The sequence below is a fragment of the Ictalurus punctatus genome, chromosome 21 (assembly GCF_001660625.3).
Source record: "Ictalurus punctatus breed USDA103 chromosome 21, Coco_2.0, whole genome shotgun sequence".
Classification (NCBI taxonomy): domain Eukaryota; kingdom Metazoa; phylum Chordata; class Actinopteri; order Siluriformes; family Ictaluridae; genus Ictalurus; species Ictalurus punctatus.
In genome coordinates, this window is record NC_030436.2 from 13485001 (window position 1) to 13501746 (window position 16746).

At 39.3% G+C, this 16746-nt stretch overlaps 1 protein-coding gene across 4 annotated transcripts in view; it reads left to right on the forward strand.

The window, feature by feature from the left end:
• The window catches only part of tfeb (transcription factor EB), a 48680-nt gene that overhangs the window by 6618 nt on the left and 25316 nt on the right, over positions 1-16746 (forward strand). The window contains exon 1 of one of the 4 annotated variants that reach the window (XM_017450814.3): positions 11516-11718. The exons of 2 other annotated variants lie outside the window; for them this stretch is intronic. In XM_017450814.3, coding sequence (XP_017306303.2) covers positions 11688-11718 — 31 coding nt within the window. In that variant the 5' untranslated portion in view covers positions 11516-11687. Of the gene's footprint in view, positions 1-11515; positions 11719-16746 lie in introns of those variants that run through there. One more of the 4 variants, XM_017450813.3, reaches the window with a different exon arrangement.

Below are 16746 nucleotides of genomic sequence, written 5' to 3' on the forward strand. Positions count from 1 at the left end.
ACCACCCCCTCATTTATTAGTTTCCGATAATGGCACTCCGAGTGTTTTATTCCTTACTTAATGCACTTAACTAGCTACGTAGCTTATCACACTTTGTGGTTAGATTACATTAGTGTCCATTTTTTTATCCTAGTCAAAAACAAAACATCAGATTTGGCAAGCACGTTGGAGTTTCTGCCTGCCTTATAGGCTGAATGTATTTGTTTGTCCACCCCTGTATTTATGAATCCTTAACAGTCTTCATATATCAAGACATTTCATTGTCACCGTACACTGTTGGAAGTACAAGGGATAGTTGTTTACTCACAATTACTTGTACGAACCTTTCCTGCATAAGTCGTAATTACCACCAACTAGGAAGTGCCCTGTCAACTCGGAGTTCGGCAAGTGTCTTTAAATCAACACGGCTGCTCGCAGCATGGACCTTGAACAAAGTTGGCATTAAACGAGTTATGCTGTATATATACACACGTATTTACTTTAGATCCGTCAACATGCCAGTTTATTAACTTGTTAACTCTAACACTGACTCTACAGTTTGCTGTTTTGAGGAGGAAAATATACATCACTTGTCAAAGTTAGCTTGCTAGCTTATTGCTGATAAAAGATGAATATGGATGCGTCCAGGTTTTTTTTTGTTTTTGTTCTCCCTCCGCCCTACTTTGTCTCTCAAATGCACGGATGTGAAAAATGACAGTTATGACTTCCCACTTTCAGAGGTTACTTGTCTCCAGATTAGGAAAAATTGTGCCTACCTAGGCAACCTTCTCTGAATATCTACAATTAGAGCTTTTTGTACATAAAATGTACAGCACAGTTGAGTGCAAAAGTTTGTACACCTTTCCTATCATAAGTAATAAATGACTCTAAACTCTGAAGTTAAAATATTAACAGGGAAACAGTCAAAATAATATTTCTGAACGTGATATTGATGCGGGTGGGGGGGATTCTGTGGCTTAGTGGTTAGCACGTTCGCCTCGCACTTCCAAGGGTTGAGGGTTCGAGTCCGGTTTCCACTCTGTGTGCGTAGAGTTTGCATGTTCTCCCTGTGCTTCAGGGGTTTCCTTCGGGTACTCCGGTTTCCTCCCTTAGTCCAAAGACATGCGCTGTAGGTTGTGTGAATGTGTGTGATTTGTGCCCTATGATTTTTTTTGGCACCCTGTGCAGGGTGTCCCCTGCCTTAAGCTTAAGCATTCCCTGGGATAGTCTTGGATAGAAGTGGTACAGAACATGGATGGACGTAATTGTGGACTTTTTCAGGTCTGCTGTTCTGTGAATTTCTCAGTCATGTTTCTTTCACGCTATGGTTGTGTTTTTGTGTCACTGTTTCTTCCATTTATGGGTAATATTTTTGCTTGTTGGTGTTTTTTATTATTATTTTTTTTTTAATTATTATTTATTTATTTTTTTAATACTCTTTTCAATGTCTGTGAAAGGCCATATTTTGTGTTTTAGGTCTTGTGATAGCTGGTTTCTGATTCCACTGACTATTAATTTGACTGCTCCCAGTACAATGTCTGTTAGTTTGAACATGTTTGAACTTTTAATCCTTTTAATAAGACTAAATATGTTTAGACGCCAGAGCATGCCCTCAAACCCTTGAGCTTGAGCTAATAAAGATAACAAGTGAATTGCTGCATTAGTGAAGCCGTTTTGTAAAAGGGTATTCAACAGGATTCTGTTTTGTAAGGTACTTTTTTCGGTTTTCTTTCAGTCAGTACTCAAGGGCTACAGACATTTGCATTAAACTGTATATGATTATCGACATGTGTAAAGATAGTTTGACATCTAATCTCTGGCTCCATCTCCCAAAGAATCTGTCAAGCTCGCTTTTCATCTCCAGCGCTCCGGCTTTCACCCGTGCTAAAAAATCCTAGCAATGTCGCTCAGCCTGTTTTTGTGGTGCCTAGTTTCCTCCACATTGCACACTGTCCTCAGTGGATTATATAATCTCGCTCTCTGGTAATAGTAATGAGATGGCAAAGAATAAATGAAACACACGTCAATTCCATTTATCTTCCCTCCCAATTGGAAGAGCAGCAGAGGAAAAATTAAACTATAGACCATCTTGCTTGTGTATGTGAGTGGGGCCTAGAAATATCCTGTGTACTTCTTGTCTCTGCTGGCCATTGTTAGGAACACAACAGCTCCTTGGTCATATCCAAGGCCTCCCACACCGAAGCCGAGGAGTCTTCCTTTGCATCACAGCCGTACTGTAAATACATTGTTGTCTCAATTTAGAGCGTTGAAACGGCCTCGGTGTGTGCAAACACAAAGACTCTTCTGTTCCACTAGTTGAATGTTGGTAGTTTTGGACCCTTTCTCTATGACAATTTGCATTTACGTAAAACTCTTTCTGTGCACGTATGCCTGTCAGGTCAAAGGCTGCAGGGAAGCCAGAGGGAATGAATGGAAATGCAAGGTGGCTAGCCTTTTAACAGCTTCCCACTCAACTTCTTAACAAAAGGGAAACAAAAACAAAGCTTTGCCCACAAAAGTCCTCACTAAACAGAACCAAAAAAGCCCAGAAGTACAGTATCTGACGAGGCTAAACTGCGCTCCACTGTTTCATAATTAGTGGGTCAAGTTATGGTAGTTCTGACCTACTGTGATTTTGTATCAATTTTGTATTGGCTATGTGAATTTCATAATTTTAAAAAATAAATAAATAAAACACCTTAAACTTCTTTAGCACTTAACGATGTTTCCTTTTAAAGAGACCACGCATAAATTTCTGGTACAAGTCTACACAAAGCCAATGGTAGCTGTTAGTGTTGTAATGATTCAAGACTGTGTTTACGATTCAGTTCGATTACAGAAAAATTCAACAAAATTTGAATGAAGAAAAATTAGGACTGAAAAGACTCGATAAACAATGCAAAACGATGTGCATTTTTTCTGTATGAAACTAAATAAATAAAAAATTGCAGCGACTTCTACAGTGTTTGTTATTGTAAGCAAAATGTACTACAGGTTCACCATATCTTATATAATAAATACATTTAGAAATTCTCCCATCATTTTTTTTTATTGAATAAGCAAAACTTCTGAACTGGGGACTTAATGAGCTGCATTGTAGAAATAGAGCTCCAAAGTCTGCTAAAGTGCCCGGTTTCCAAGGCCTCGTTTTTTTCCCAGGGCACAGTAGTAGTGGCTCAGGTGGTCCACTAATCATAGGGTTGGCGGTTTGATTCTTGGCCCAAATGATTCCACATGCAGAAGTGTCCTTGGGCAAGACACTGAACCCCAAGTTACTCCCGATGGAAAGCTAGCACCTTGCATGGCAGCTCTGCTACCATTGGTGTGTGAGAATGGGAGAAATGAGAAACAGTGTAAAGTGCTTTGTAGAACCACTAAGGTTAAAAAAAAAAAAAACACTATATAAGTGCAGACCATTACCATTTACACCCTTTCTGAACTCTCAGAAAGAACATGGTTACTTGTGCATACAACTATACAAAATAGTACAAAAAGGTCCTTTCACACTGAGTGTGACACGATTAGAGCTGCAACAACTAATCGATAATAATCGATTATGAAGATCGTTGTCAACGAATCAGTTAGTTGGTCTGCGTGGTGCAGGGTACATTTACTCACTACGTTACTTCTTTTCCAAAAACACACCTCGGAGAGTAAATACTAAAGTTGTGTCCCAAATGAAGTACTGTACACTTACACTATGCACTGTGTCGTCCACCGTCTAGTGTCTGAATTTTAGAAAGGTAGTATCTCAAATAAATCACTAGCAGGTTTTTTACTAACCGGAAGTGTAAGCCGCTTCCTAGTTGGTGGTGCATTTAGCCTAATACCCAGAGTCACCGACAATGACTTTCTTCAGTTTACTGTTTCTGTCAACGTTACCTTTTACTCTCAACATGACCTCAGTTACCATCAGACGGAGGCGAAATAGTCATGTCACCTGAGAAAGAAAGTCAGGGGAGCATTTTATATTAAACACCGTGATGATCAAACAGTGATGCATGAGCACAAAGTTATGTTTGTATCCAAAATGCTCCACTGTGTGTAAGGGGCAGGGGAAACGGGTGCGAGTTGCTTAAAAGGTTTACTTTAACTTAAGTTTGTCATTATATGTTGTATTTGCATGCTTGCAGTGTAAATTCTGTGGTTTATTATAATGGAAGTGATGTGTTAGTAACGAGGCTGCGTTGCTGATCACGCACTGTGTAGACGCGGTGTTACACAGAGGGAGCGTGAGTAAGATCTGTAATGTCTAATTGAAACACTATGATCAAAAGTAAACACAAGTAAAATATGTCTAAAGGCAGTGAGTAACTGAAACCACAAGGTGCAGTGAAAGTGAGTTTTTATTATTAATTTAGGACTGTAGTTTAATTTCATGATTTTTGTGCATTCATAAAAAATAATGCATAAATACTAAAATAAACAAATATTTTTTTCTTTAGTTAGTTATTTTAGTTTATATTGTATATAAGTATTTATGCATTATTTTTATGGATACACAAAAAGCACAGAATTGAACTACAGTCCTAAATTAATAATATATATTCTCGAAACGATTGATCACCTTCAGCTAATTCATGCCTGCACGATAGGTGGCGCAACCCACTATTCAGCTGTTCGGCTTATCGTCTTTGACCACCGAGAACAACAATCACGTAAATGTTGGCGCATGGCACCACAACTAAAACTGTTAAGAAGAAAGATTGTGTTGTGTGTTTTTTGAACATGTATGAATGAAATAATGTGAAATATAATGCAATAACACAGTCACAGTGCTACAAAACCTGAGTCTAATGCCCAGACCAGCACACTTTTTTTCATGCTGGAAGATAAATGAAGTGACAATTCAGTTCTTACTATCCTGTTATAAATATAACATGTTTCAACAAGAATATAAAGATAAATCACAAATGACACTGAGTATTGTTTTCAGCTACAAAAAGTCCAACTGTAACATTATGGGGGAAAAAATTGTTTTGCATTCAAACAAATTAAGTATTTCAGTAAAAAAATATACTTTTTGGCGGCTACACGCCACAGCATGTGACGACGGTTTGCTTACGTCTCCACGATACATGTACGTGTGTGTGTGTGTGTGAGAGTGAGTGAGAGAGAGAGAGAGCTAACATGCTTGCTGGGCCAAGTAACATAAGAAAACGTCACTTTTTAATGCATAACAACTGATGCGCACACCATTTTAACGGTAAAAGGCCAATTGGATGGAAATAGGCAAGAGACAGCAAATATCGCAAATTTTTCTTTACGCACTTTCACTTTGTCGATAACAGAAATGCGCAGAAAGTGGATGGACACAAATATCCATTTGTCATGTATCAATGAGGGAACTCTGGACTTCATTTTCCCGGTAGCCACTGCACCATACTCATCACTGTCACATGACCACCTGCACCTGATTTACGTTTCGGTTAATGAGCACACTAGAATATATACCACTGTTTGCACTGCTTTGTCTCACGTTATCGTCTATCCATGCTTTTGTCTATGCTACTGTATTTAGTTTTTGCCACAGTATTTTGTATGTTTGTTGTAGAGTCCTTTGTTTGTGTTTACTGTTTATTAAATGTTTGAAGATCTTTGCTTGCTTCTGAATTCAAGTTTGTAACGTGACAGAACATGAGACCTATAAGCAGCAGGAAGACATGGAGGAGTCTTGGTACAAGTGGGAGCCTGTTAACTGGGCTGGCACCATCTCCCACCCTCCCTCCCCTATTATGGATCTAGTCCAGCAAACGGAGTCAGCAGAGAACGTAAGTCAGCTTACCTGCTCGTCTGAGGACGCCCCTCAGCCTTTAGGATCAGCTGAGAATGTCGCTCAGTCACCCTGGTTATCTGAGGACGTTGCTCCATGTCCCGACATACCCAAGTGCTCCCCTCTGTCCGCACACAACGCCGCTGTTCTTGCCTGCTCCGCTGAGGAACTCGCCCTGCTTTTCTGCACCGCTGAGGGCATTGCTTGGCTTTACTGCTCCGCTGAGGAAGCCAGGCTGAGGACATCGCTCTGCCTACCTGCTCGGCTGAGGACGTCGCTCTGCCTACCTGCTCGGCTGAGGACGTCGCTCTGCCTACCTGCTCGGCTGAGGACGTCGCTCTGCCTACCTGCTCGGCTGAGGACGTCGCTCTGCCTCCATGTTCCGCTGAAGACGTCGTTCCTCTTCTTTGCTGCGTGCCGTATGTCACTCCCCTTCCCTGCTCCACGGAGGGAATCGTTTCCCCCTCGTGCTTTGCGGAGAGCATCGTTCCTCTCTTTGACCTCGCGGATAACGTCTCTCCCCTCTCTGGCCTCGCTGAGAAACTTGCTCCCCTCTATGGCCTCGCGGAAATCTTTGAACTTCCCTCGGGCCTCGCGGAGAACATCGCTTTACCATGTTATATCATTCACATGACCACCTGCACCTGTATGACACTTTTTTGTTTAACGAGCACTCATATATATATATATATATATATATATATATATATATATATATATATATATATATATATATATATTAAAGCCACTGTTTGCACTGCTTCCTCGTCTTACATATTGTCTATCCATGCTTTTGTCCACGCTTCGATGTTTAGTTTTGCCACAGTGTTTTGCCTCGTGTTATTGTATCTTTGTTTTTTGTCTGTTTGAAATCTGCGATTGCTTCCACCTCTACATTTGAATCGTGACATTCGGACATATTCAGAATTTTTCAAACATCAAGAAATTGAGGGATTTTGTTGCCTGTTATAAAGCAGATCCAAAAAAGAAGAAAAAGAATCTAAATCTTGAATAAAAGTTTTTATTTATTGGTACATTCGGTCTCACCTTTCAGTTGTACCCTCCCTGCCTTTTGAATACCTCTGATATATCTGATTATCAGTTCATACCTGCTTCATTAGTATATTTTATATTTCTAGTGTAATTATAGCATATTCTAATGCATTGCATTTTAACCTAAAAATGACATGCACCTTAGGATTGTATTCGAAAGAGAAATATAAACAAGTTCTGCATTTAATAATTTCCCTATGACTAACTCTGCAGTAACTAATTACTTCTCAAAAATCAGGAATGAGTCTAGACTGAGTAACAGGCTTTTGAATTGTGCTTCCTCATATTCCTCATAATTCCTCATAAATACATCTCACGTACGCTGAGCTTATGAAATTAATGAGTAATTTAGTGTCTTTCTGAACAAAGCTGGCCTACAAGGCTTGCCACCTACAGAATAGCACATGCTCATTAAATAGCACTATGTCATTAGTAAACTCTTGCTGATGGTTTGAGTCATCAACAGGTAGCTATAGAGAATTAAATCCAGGACAGAAATATGTATTAATATCAGCCAGCATGTTCATATTCATTTCGTTTGTTTTGAGGATGAATATAACTCTACGTGTAACGCAATTAGACTCCATGTTTAGAAGCCACGCGGTGCACATGTCCCGGTGCGGTTAGAGGAAATATAAGCACTCTTGGAACACCAAAGATTAAAAAATAAAAATAAATAGTGGACCGAACCTAACTTGTATAGTTTATATTATATTGTATTGTATTTTTTTTCCTTAACCAATTGTGTGGAAAATAACTAGAAGCAAAAATAAGACTGTGTCCAATGCATGCCTTTGAATAGTTTTCATGATGAGGTTCTGCATTAAAGATCAGCTTGCTGTTCCTAGTAAGCTTTGTGTCCAGTTCATTCCTGCTAGCTCCAATAGTCATCGATATTAGAAATATATCGGCAAAGTGGTAATTCACTGCACACCTGCATAGAATCTGTTTATAGTGAAAAATATTGAGAGACTCGATAAATCCTGGAATATTGCTTTGTATATATAAATTACTGTCTGTGTGGAGATCTGCATGTTCTCTGCATGTCTGTGGGGGTTTGCTCTGGGTTCTCTGGTTCCAAAAACATGCCGGTAGCTGGATTGGACACTCTAAATTGTTCCTAAATGTGAAATTGTGATTTAACCCTTTTTTTTTCTTTTTTTTTTAAATTATTATTTATTTCTTATTATTTATATATTTCTTTATGTCTTTTAGGAAGCATGTGGTAGTCTTCTACCTCCCCGGTTTGTAGCCGTAATGTGATTGGGGGACTTGCTAGCAGGTGGAAAGTCAGCAGAAATTGGCAATAAATTTTGTAAAGAAAAAAAACAACATACTTTAAACATATAGGCAAATGTAAACTGTAGGGCCAATCTTTGTATATTGTGTTTGTTTGCTAGTCTGCCAACACAGATGCATCCTGTCTTACATAATAATTAGGCCTGGTTTGCCGTTTTCTTAAATATCACCAGGACCAAGAGGCAGCTCGGTTTCCTTTAGGTTTTAGCATACCACAGAATAGCTAAGTCATCACCGGCTGACTGTGAGTCAGCTATCACAGTCACCAAAATACTTGTTTATCAGAACTGACCTTTAACTTCTTCTCAAAATCAGACTTAGGTTTGCCTCTTCTGTCTATACCAAGGCCTTCAACAGGAGTTTTTAGAGCCAGGGACCCGTGTAACTTTAGTACAGCTTTCTTTTACAAACTATAAAAAGAATGACAAATAAAAAGTTTAAATAAAAGTTGTTTAAAAAAAAAAAATGTTTGTAATGCTGAATTGTTTGTGTGTACACTATATAGACAAAAGTCTGTGGACACCTGACCATCACACCCATATGTGGGTTTTGCCCACAATCTTGGAAGCACACAGTTGTATATGATGTCTTTGTATGATGTTACATTGCAATTCTCTTCACTGGAACTAAGGGGTCAAGGCCAAACATGTTCCAGCATGACAATACCCCTGTTCGCAAAGCAAGGTCCATAAGGACATGGTTTACCAAGATTGGTGTGGAAGAACTCAAGTGGCCTGAGCAAAGTCCTGAGCTCAGCCCCTGAACTGAACACATTTAGGATGAATTGGTACACTGTGCTCCAGGCCTCCTCTCCCAACGCCAGTGCCTGACCTCACTAATGCTCTTGTGGCTGAATATGCAGAAATCCCCACAGCCACGCTCCAAAATCTATAGTGGAAAGCCTTCCCAGAATAATGGAGGTTATTATAACAGTAAAAGGAGACTAAATATGGAATAGGATATTCAAAATGCCCATACGAGTGTGGTCAGGTGTCCACAAACATTTGGCCATATAGTGTATGTTGATGAATGCCGATCACCTGTAAAAAGTGCAACGCTTGTGCACGACCCAGTATTGATGCCCACAATATTCCATAAAAGGTAAGTCTCACAGAGAGCTGAAAGCACAAAATGAGGACAAAACAGCAAAAGGAAAGTAATTTCTCAGAGACAGGAGTAGAAGTTTTTTTGACTCAAGTCACCAACAATAAAACATATTATTTAGCAGTGTAGAAACACATGAAAAGGCTCAAATGTGGAGAGAAATTGCAGAAAAGGTGAATTCGGTTTGAATTAGCTGAGGTAAAAAAGGAAATGCTTTTTAAGAAAGCGTGTGTGTGTTGTACATATAATTTTTATTTTTTCTAAGTGTCTCAGCCAGAAGTCTCTCATACCGAGGCGCTCCTCAGCCTCTAACACACTTCGGCCTCTCACACACAAATCTCCGCAATGCTATGTTGGAGAAGCAGTCGGGCATGTGTTGTAATGAAACCTGATGTTTTCAGGAAGAAGACGATGATGGCACACAGAATGCTAGGGAATGTACAGCCCACTGCAGATTGAGACATATCACATGGGTGATTTGATCACTATTTGATCACTTGGCTATAAAGTATTAAACAACATTAAAAAGATGATGCCATGGCAAACAGAGCTGACAGCAGAGCCATCACAGTGTGTCTTCCTTTTATACATTTTCTTACCTTATTTGAATGAGTAGTACTATGTTTTCATTTATGGATTTTTGTTTTTAAATTAGTATTTTATTCTTTATTTAATCCCATTGATATGAAGGGACTGTTACCCCCCACCCCCCAACATTTCATTAAATTTGTGTGAGTAATTGAAATAAAGAAGTTATTTAAACAGTAGTACCTCATCGCTAATTACATTATTTGAACCCAGTTCAGGTTTAAATTTGTAATTCTCTTAATATAAACTCAGGAGCTCTCATATGATAGGATATTGTTGTTTCTTGTTCCCTGAAATAACAGGTTTTTCACTAAGACATGGTGGCTTACTGGTTGGCATGTTGGCCTTGCACCTCAGGGGTTGGGGGTTCGAATCCCACCTCTGCCCTGTGTGTGTGTGTGTGTGTGTGTGTGGAGTTTGCATGTTCTCCCCATGGGGACTTCCTTCAGGTCCTCCAGATGTTGGCCTTTCCAAATTGTGTGAGTATGTGTGTGATTGTACCCTGCAATAGGTTGGCACCCCATCCAGCGTGTCCCATGCCTTGTGCCCAAAGTTCCCTGGGATAGGCTCCAGGCTCCCCCGTAACCCTTTGTGGGATATGTGGTATGGAAAATGGATGAACTTCTTCCCCCAGAATTTTTATTCAAATTGACATTAGAAACCATTTGACATTATTTATAAGGAAAATAACTTGTACAGGATTGTAAATGAGGGAAATAAGTCTCACACAGGTGACCGTTCCTGAACCAGAAACAAGTGTACCAGAAAGAAAGTAATGTTGTGTACACGCTGTATTTTTAACGTAGTAGTAAAGAACAGTTCTAAATCTTGTGTTCAGGTCCAGATCTGTACATAAGACAGACCTAGTAAAAGTGATATATATATTTTTTTTAAATGATGATAAAAGGTGACTGTTGTGTACACTCCCTGTGCAAATGCTAAAGCATCATAACCTGAAAGTATACCGAGTGAAAGAGGTGGAATTTACCCTAAAGCTGGTACAAGTGAAATCTTTTAAACATCTTCTGGGCTCAAAGGAGTTTGGGTAACCACTCGGGTGGTGACATATGCTAATTCCGTTCTTCTAGCTTTTTTTGATAGATAACCACAATTATCTGTCTTAATTTTAGCCAAAGATGTTCTTCATATCTTCATATTAGTTTCACTTTATTGGTACTAGGGTTCACATGGAGGTCCACAGTCAAGTGGAGCAATATGCATGACATTCATATGTATCATCATGTGTGATTCTGTGGCTGTTGCTTCCTCCTTTGTCCCATCTGTTGTGTCCCTTCGCACGCCAGCTCCAAGTTCAACCCCCCCACTCTTTAGCAACCTATATGGATTATGGAGAATGGAAAAAAAATCAACAAGATAACGTGTATGTTTCATTTCCATGCTTAGTTTGTGTACACACTCATCCGACGCAAGCACAGTGCTCATCAGTTACGTCGACTGATTCAGTGGACGCCCACCACAGCCACACTGGTTCCCTAAGATAAGTAGAAGAGAATATCGCTCTAGGAAAGGGAATTAGGACACTAAGGACCGTTGTTCCTCTTGTGTAATTTAGGGGAAGTGGAGGCGGAGGAAGACGGGAGTTGTAGACACTGGACAACAGGCCTTCGTGCATGACTAAGGCTTTTCCTGTGGGTCTTTTCTCTGTATAGTTTCCACTTCTCTGTCTCGTGAGGAGAGTGGCTGCCTCCACCATCAATATCAATGCTCATTGTGAACTCTAGACAGCGTGTTGATCCCAGGACCAGATCTCAATAAAGAAGGGTTACCGTGATGCGTTGCAGATAAAGCTTCAATTTCTAACTTTTTTTTGTTTGTTTCTTTTGGTCTTATTTTTGGGATTCATTACAAAACTTTGAATCTAATATCATGAATGGCTGGGACTCTTGAATACACAAGGCCAGGTAAGTTAATCAGGGCATCTTTTATTACATTCGAGATGAGGAATTAATGTGAAATGATTTAGCAGTTCTTGCTAAGGACTTCGGATGAATGTCTAGAACTCTTTAAGTCAATTTACGGTGCAGGTCATATGTCATGCGATCGTTCGTGTATGGAAAGGTCTAATACATTTGCACAGTGGCGTCAGCATGGGACACACCTACACAAAATGTACTCCACTCCTAAAGGATTTCACTCTCTTCCAATGTATTGGTACCTTGTTTTTACCAAAGATTTATTCAGGGTTCATTTGAATATACTGTGAATTAGCAGTTATTGAGCCTGTAGGTGTTAAAACGGTCTGTTTATGCAATTAACATCAAATTAGCATTACATTTCACCACACATAACTCTAGCTGTGCCTGTTGTCGCAACCGCAATCTCTATAAATAAGCCGCATGCTATTGTTGCCATGCACCTGTTGCAGCGTTCTCAGCCTCTGTCAGGAGCTGTGTGTGAAATCATGCAGGCTTCTGATCACCTACACTGCTACTTTCTCTGAAGCCGTCAGTCCTCCTTCAGTTGGTTTCTTTTTCTTCATTTCTCAGCCTGTCCCCCGCTTGGAGCGGGGTGCTGGAAAGCACAGTGTAATGTAGTGACACCCGGATCACTTTCAGTATTTATTTATTTTTTTTGTGCACAAAGAGATAATTGTGGCCACATCCTCCGAGATAAATAAATAGGGACATACAAAGGCGGCAGAGACCACACCATTGAACTAGGCCTCTGTATGTCATTCAGGAAGTTTTCTAGGGGTTTTAGGGTTGTATTTTTAGTGTTATCTTTGTGTGTTATTTAGGGATATGATGAAAACTAGAATTGGAGCTCAGTTTGTGACATAACGAGTTTTTTTAAAAAAAAATTTTATTAAAGGCAACGGTTTATTATCTACTCTGAGGCACAGTAAACAAAGGCTCTTTGATTCGAGGCAAGGAGTCATAATGTATTAAGCTTAGTCGTCTGTGTTGAACGATAGAGGTCAGGAAGCATTGGTGCTCTCTAGCAATGTTCTATATACTGTGGCAGTGCTGAGAGTGAGATTTGGATTTGATTACAAATCTAATTCAAGATCCACTAGTGTGTTTTTGTTGTACATGTGAATGTTCTCAGATACATCAGTCAATCACTCAATGAAGGCATAGGAAGATATATTTGCCAAAGTTTGATTGCTATAAGTAGTGATTTGAAATTTTCCACAGTAGTCTAAAAATATCAGTTTTCATCAGTGTTATGTGTAACAATTCTGATCGATTTGCATGGGATAAGTGATCTTTGTATAAATTACAGAGATGGGCATGTCTTCACACTGTGGCTGGATGCCACTATGAATATTCCATATGTATATTACATACTGTACACCTCATTTTAATGCAATATTTCAAACTTAATTATCAGCACTTGTTGTTGTGTGCATGGCTGCGCAAGTTGATCATTAGTAAGTCATGTGACCATAATATGTGGGTAGGCCTTACCTGTAGAATGTGCTATATTTTATTGTTTATTGTATGCATTTTAAGTAGTCTTAAAATCTTTTAGAATGTCAATATTTAGGTTTCGGAAACAGAGAGCGGTTAAACATAAAAGGAAATGCATTAAATTCATCTTAATTGATAACTTGAAAAAGTCAACAGCAACTGTAACAGCCCTGGTCCTAAAGAAACAATAACTTTTTCAAAAATGAATAACACTATTTTGATATATGAAGTATGCTTACACAATAAGAAAAGTCTATAATATTCATTATATCTGTTTCTGGAAGTTCCTTCAATGGTGCGTTAAGAACGCACTGGAACTGAAACTTCAGGTTGGCTTTGGGAAATTTTTTTGGTTACTCCAAATAGTAATTTTTAAACAGCACTCACATATAAGTCCTACTCTGGTGATTTGAACTGTATTTAATAATGTACTGTTAATTTTAGTTTAGTTAACTGATAACGCTGACAAACACTGAACATTTTGCCTCTCATTTGCATCGTTCACACATTGTATTGACTCGAAATAACTGTGAAATTTACTACATATTGTAATGGAAAATGTTGAGAAATTCCTATTTGATAGTTGTTTGTGTAAGGATTGCTTGCTTTTCATGAGGTTCCTGGAGTTTGGTGAAATTTCTGATCTGGTGCTTTTATTTTATTTTATTTTATTTAAATCAGACAGTTATAGAAAATTGAAACTGACTGGCTTGCAAAAGTTCACTTCTCTATTTGGTATGACTACATAGCTCACTTGCTTCACATAATATAAAAGCAGAAGTCAATACGAATCAGATGCAACGTGATTGTTTGTTTATTTATTTATTTATTTATTTTTAAGGAGGTTCAAGCCGGTAGTGTGATCATTGGGACTTGGATGGGCGTTTCTGGTGGTATGACTTAGCAGCACATGATGGCTAGATCATTTGGGGAATTTTAATCATGGGACATAACGTGCAACATGTTAGAAAATGATAAACGAGACAGTGTTGATGAGACATTGATACCAGAGTGTTCAACAACTTCTGTGTTTTTTCACATCTTCAGAAATGGAAATTAACTTGTATTCAGTGTTATTTCACTGTACTAATTTCACCGATTGCTGCAGCTAGTGACGGTTTCTTTTGTACTTACAAGAAATATAACACAGGCCATGCTTTATTCCTGACATAAATGCCATAATTTTAATTACAATATAAATGTTACTGGCTACAATAAAGTAACAAGTCAGCCACAGAGTAGCTTACCCAAGGAGCATTTCCTCAACCAACAGCCAGCTAATTAACATAACCTCAATTCAATTCAACTATAATGCTTTTATTGTCACAAATATATTGTGACAGTATATCAGAAGGTATATTTCAGTTCTTACTGAGCAAGCCAGAGGTGACTGTGGCAAGGAAAATCTCGCTGATATGACGTGAAGAAGAAACCTTGAGAGGAACCAGACTCAAAATGGAACTCTTCTGGGTTACGACGGATAGATGTATTATAAGTCATTACTCTTCTACAACTGTATACTGTAAAGTCAGACAGTACTAATTGTGTTGAAAGGCTGTTCAGTACGAGTATGTTGTGAGTCCTGGGATGAGCACATTACAGTCTTCATGATTACAGTAGCAGTTCTTCGGAGGACAGTATCCACTGAAGCAAGGGTGAGTCCTGCGCATAAACCTCAAGCTTTAGTTTGATTCATGAAATTGTGACAAGACTTCTCGGCTTGCTTCATCCAAGAGCTCCAAGCGCTCAGTTAATATTCATTCCGTGTCAAATTCCAGCACTTTCAACACCTTTCTACGTCAAAGTCTGGCTTGTTTGTGCACTTTTGCACTTTGTTTTCACTGCAGGCTTCTGGTTAGCATGACCTAAAAGAGGAAGGAAAAAAGTGTGGGTTTGCACAGAAAGAAGAGCAGTCAAAAGAGCGAGCCACCTAATCAGGACTCGGTTTGATGAATTCTGGACCAGAAATGTGCGAACACCACCATATATTCAAAGGCCATAGTCAGAAGCCATATTTGTCAACCCTTCTAATTCCCTTGTTTGTCCTCCCAGACTTGATGTTCTTCTATAGTTTTTGTTTGAGGACCATTTTTCATTATCTTACATTATAGTCTGCAAGCCTAGCCTAGAGGTGAGGTGAGCACCACCCCTGAGAATTGGTATCTAAAAGTCTCTGAACCTTCTTATTGCCTTATTCTTTTGCGATTATTATTCATACACAACAAGGTACCAGAAGTGATCAAGTGTAAATGTTCCTGGGGAACTCCGATCCCCCCCCCCCCCCCCCCCCCCCCCCCAAAAAAAAAAAAACCCACAAATCACCTGGTCAGGTTTGTAAAATCCGATCCCTCAACGAAAGTTCATTGTACACATTACACATGGCTCCATATTTCACTTAGGCCCTAGTTTAGTTACCCCAGGGGATAAGGGTGTATCTGAAAAGAGGAACAGAAACTAAGGGAGGCTATTTTGGTCCTTCTTGCCTCACCGCTATGCTAGACACAGTAGGAGAGGGTGAAACAGGGAGACATGGGTGGGGAACGCAAGTGTACCCTAAAGGCTATACCAGGTTGTTCCTAAGCCTGTGGACAACATTGTTGAATCTGAAAATAGAACAAATCAAGGACACATCCAATGTGCTTGCTTTTGTCTTGAGTAAATTATTTTGTAATTATGTGCACGACTAAAGACATTACTTTATTCAGTGTTGGCCAGTGATAATACTTATTCAATTGTATTGGAGTAATTCAATGTACAGCAGAACTGCAATTGTATTTCTTCCTCTTTCCATTTTGTTGGAAATTCTCCATTTATGTTCCCAGTGACCATGTTTACATTCTTTTTCTGAAGAACATATTCTGAGATCATCATGACTTAAAAAAAAAAAAAGAAAAAGGCTGCTACAGATTACCCACAATGCAGTTAACTGTAGCCCCAGCTTTAGAAGCATTAAGCCGGCCTTTTTAAAAGGCACTACTTAACATGGAAGTGTCAGCAGCTAAAAAAAGCATAGCATATTAACACTCTTGGAACACTGTGTTGTGTGTGTGTGTGTGTGTGTGTGTGCTAGCTAGCGTTGCTCTGCCCCTCTTTTCCATTGCCATGAGCTTTCTTCCCTCCCTCTTCTTTGATGTGGACACACTGTGATATCGTAGCCCGGCTCTGACAATAGGCAACTTGTGCGAGTTCGCACGTTTGAACGTCATAGTCAGTGCAGTCAAAAGCTTGGCATTCCACATGGGTGGAGTGGGAGAGCTTTGAGTGAAAGAGCAATGCCGTGCTGAAATCTACCAAAGCTACCCATGTCTGTTTGAACCAAGAACAGCTGGGAAGCAGTGCTTCACACTGTTTACTGACATGCTGTATGCAGAAGCAACAGAGTTGAGTGTACTGTTAGAATTGAGCTTGGAGGTCCAATCAGCAACACTCATGGTTAATAATCCATCTCTGTGTATTCTAGATGACACTAAAGCAGTCAAGAGTTGCATCCCTCACTTTGTGATGGTTATTAATATA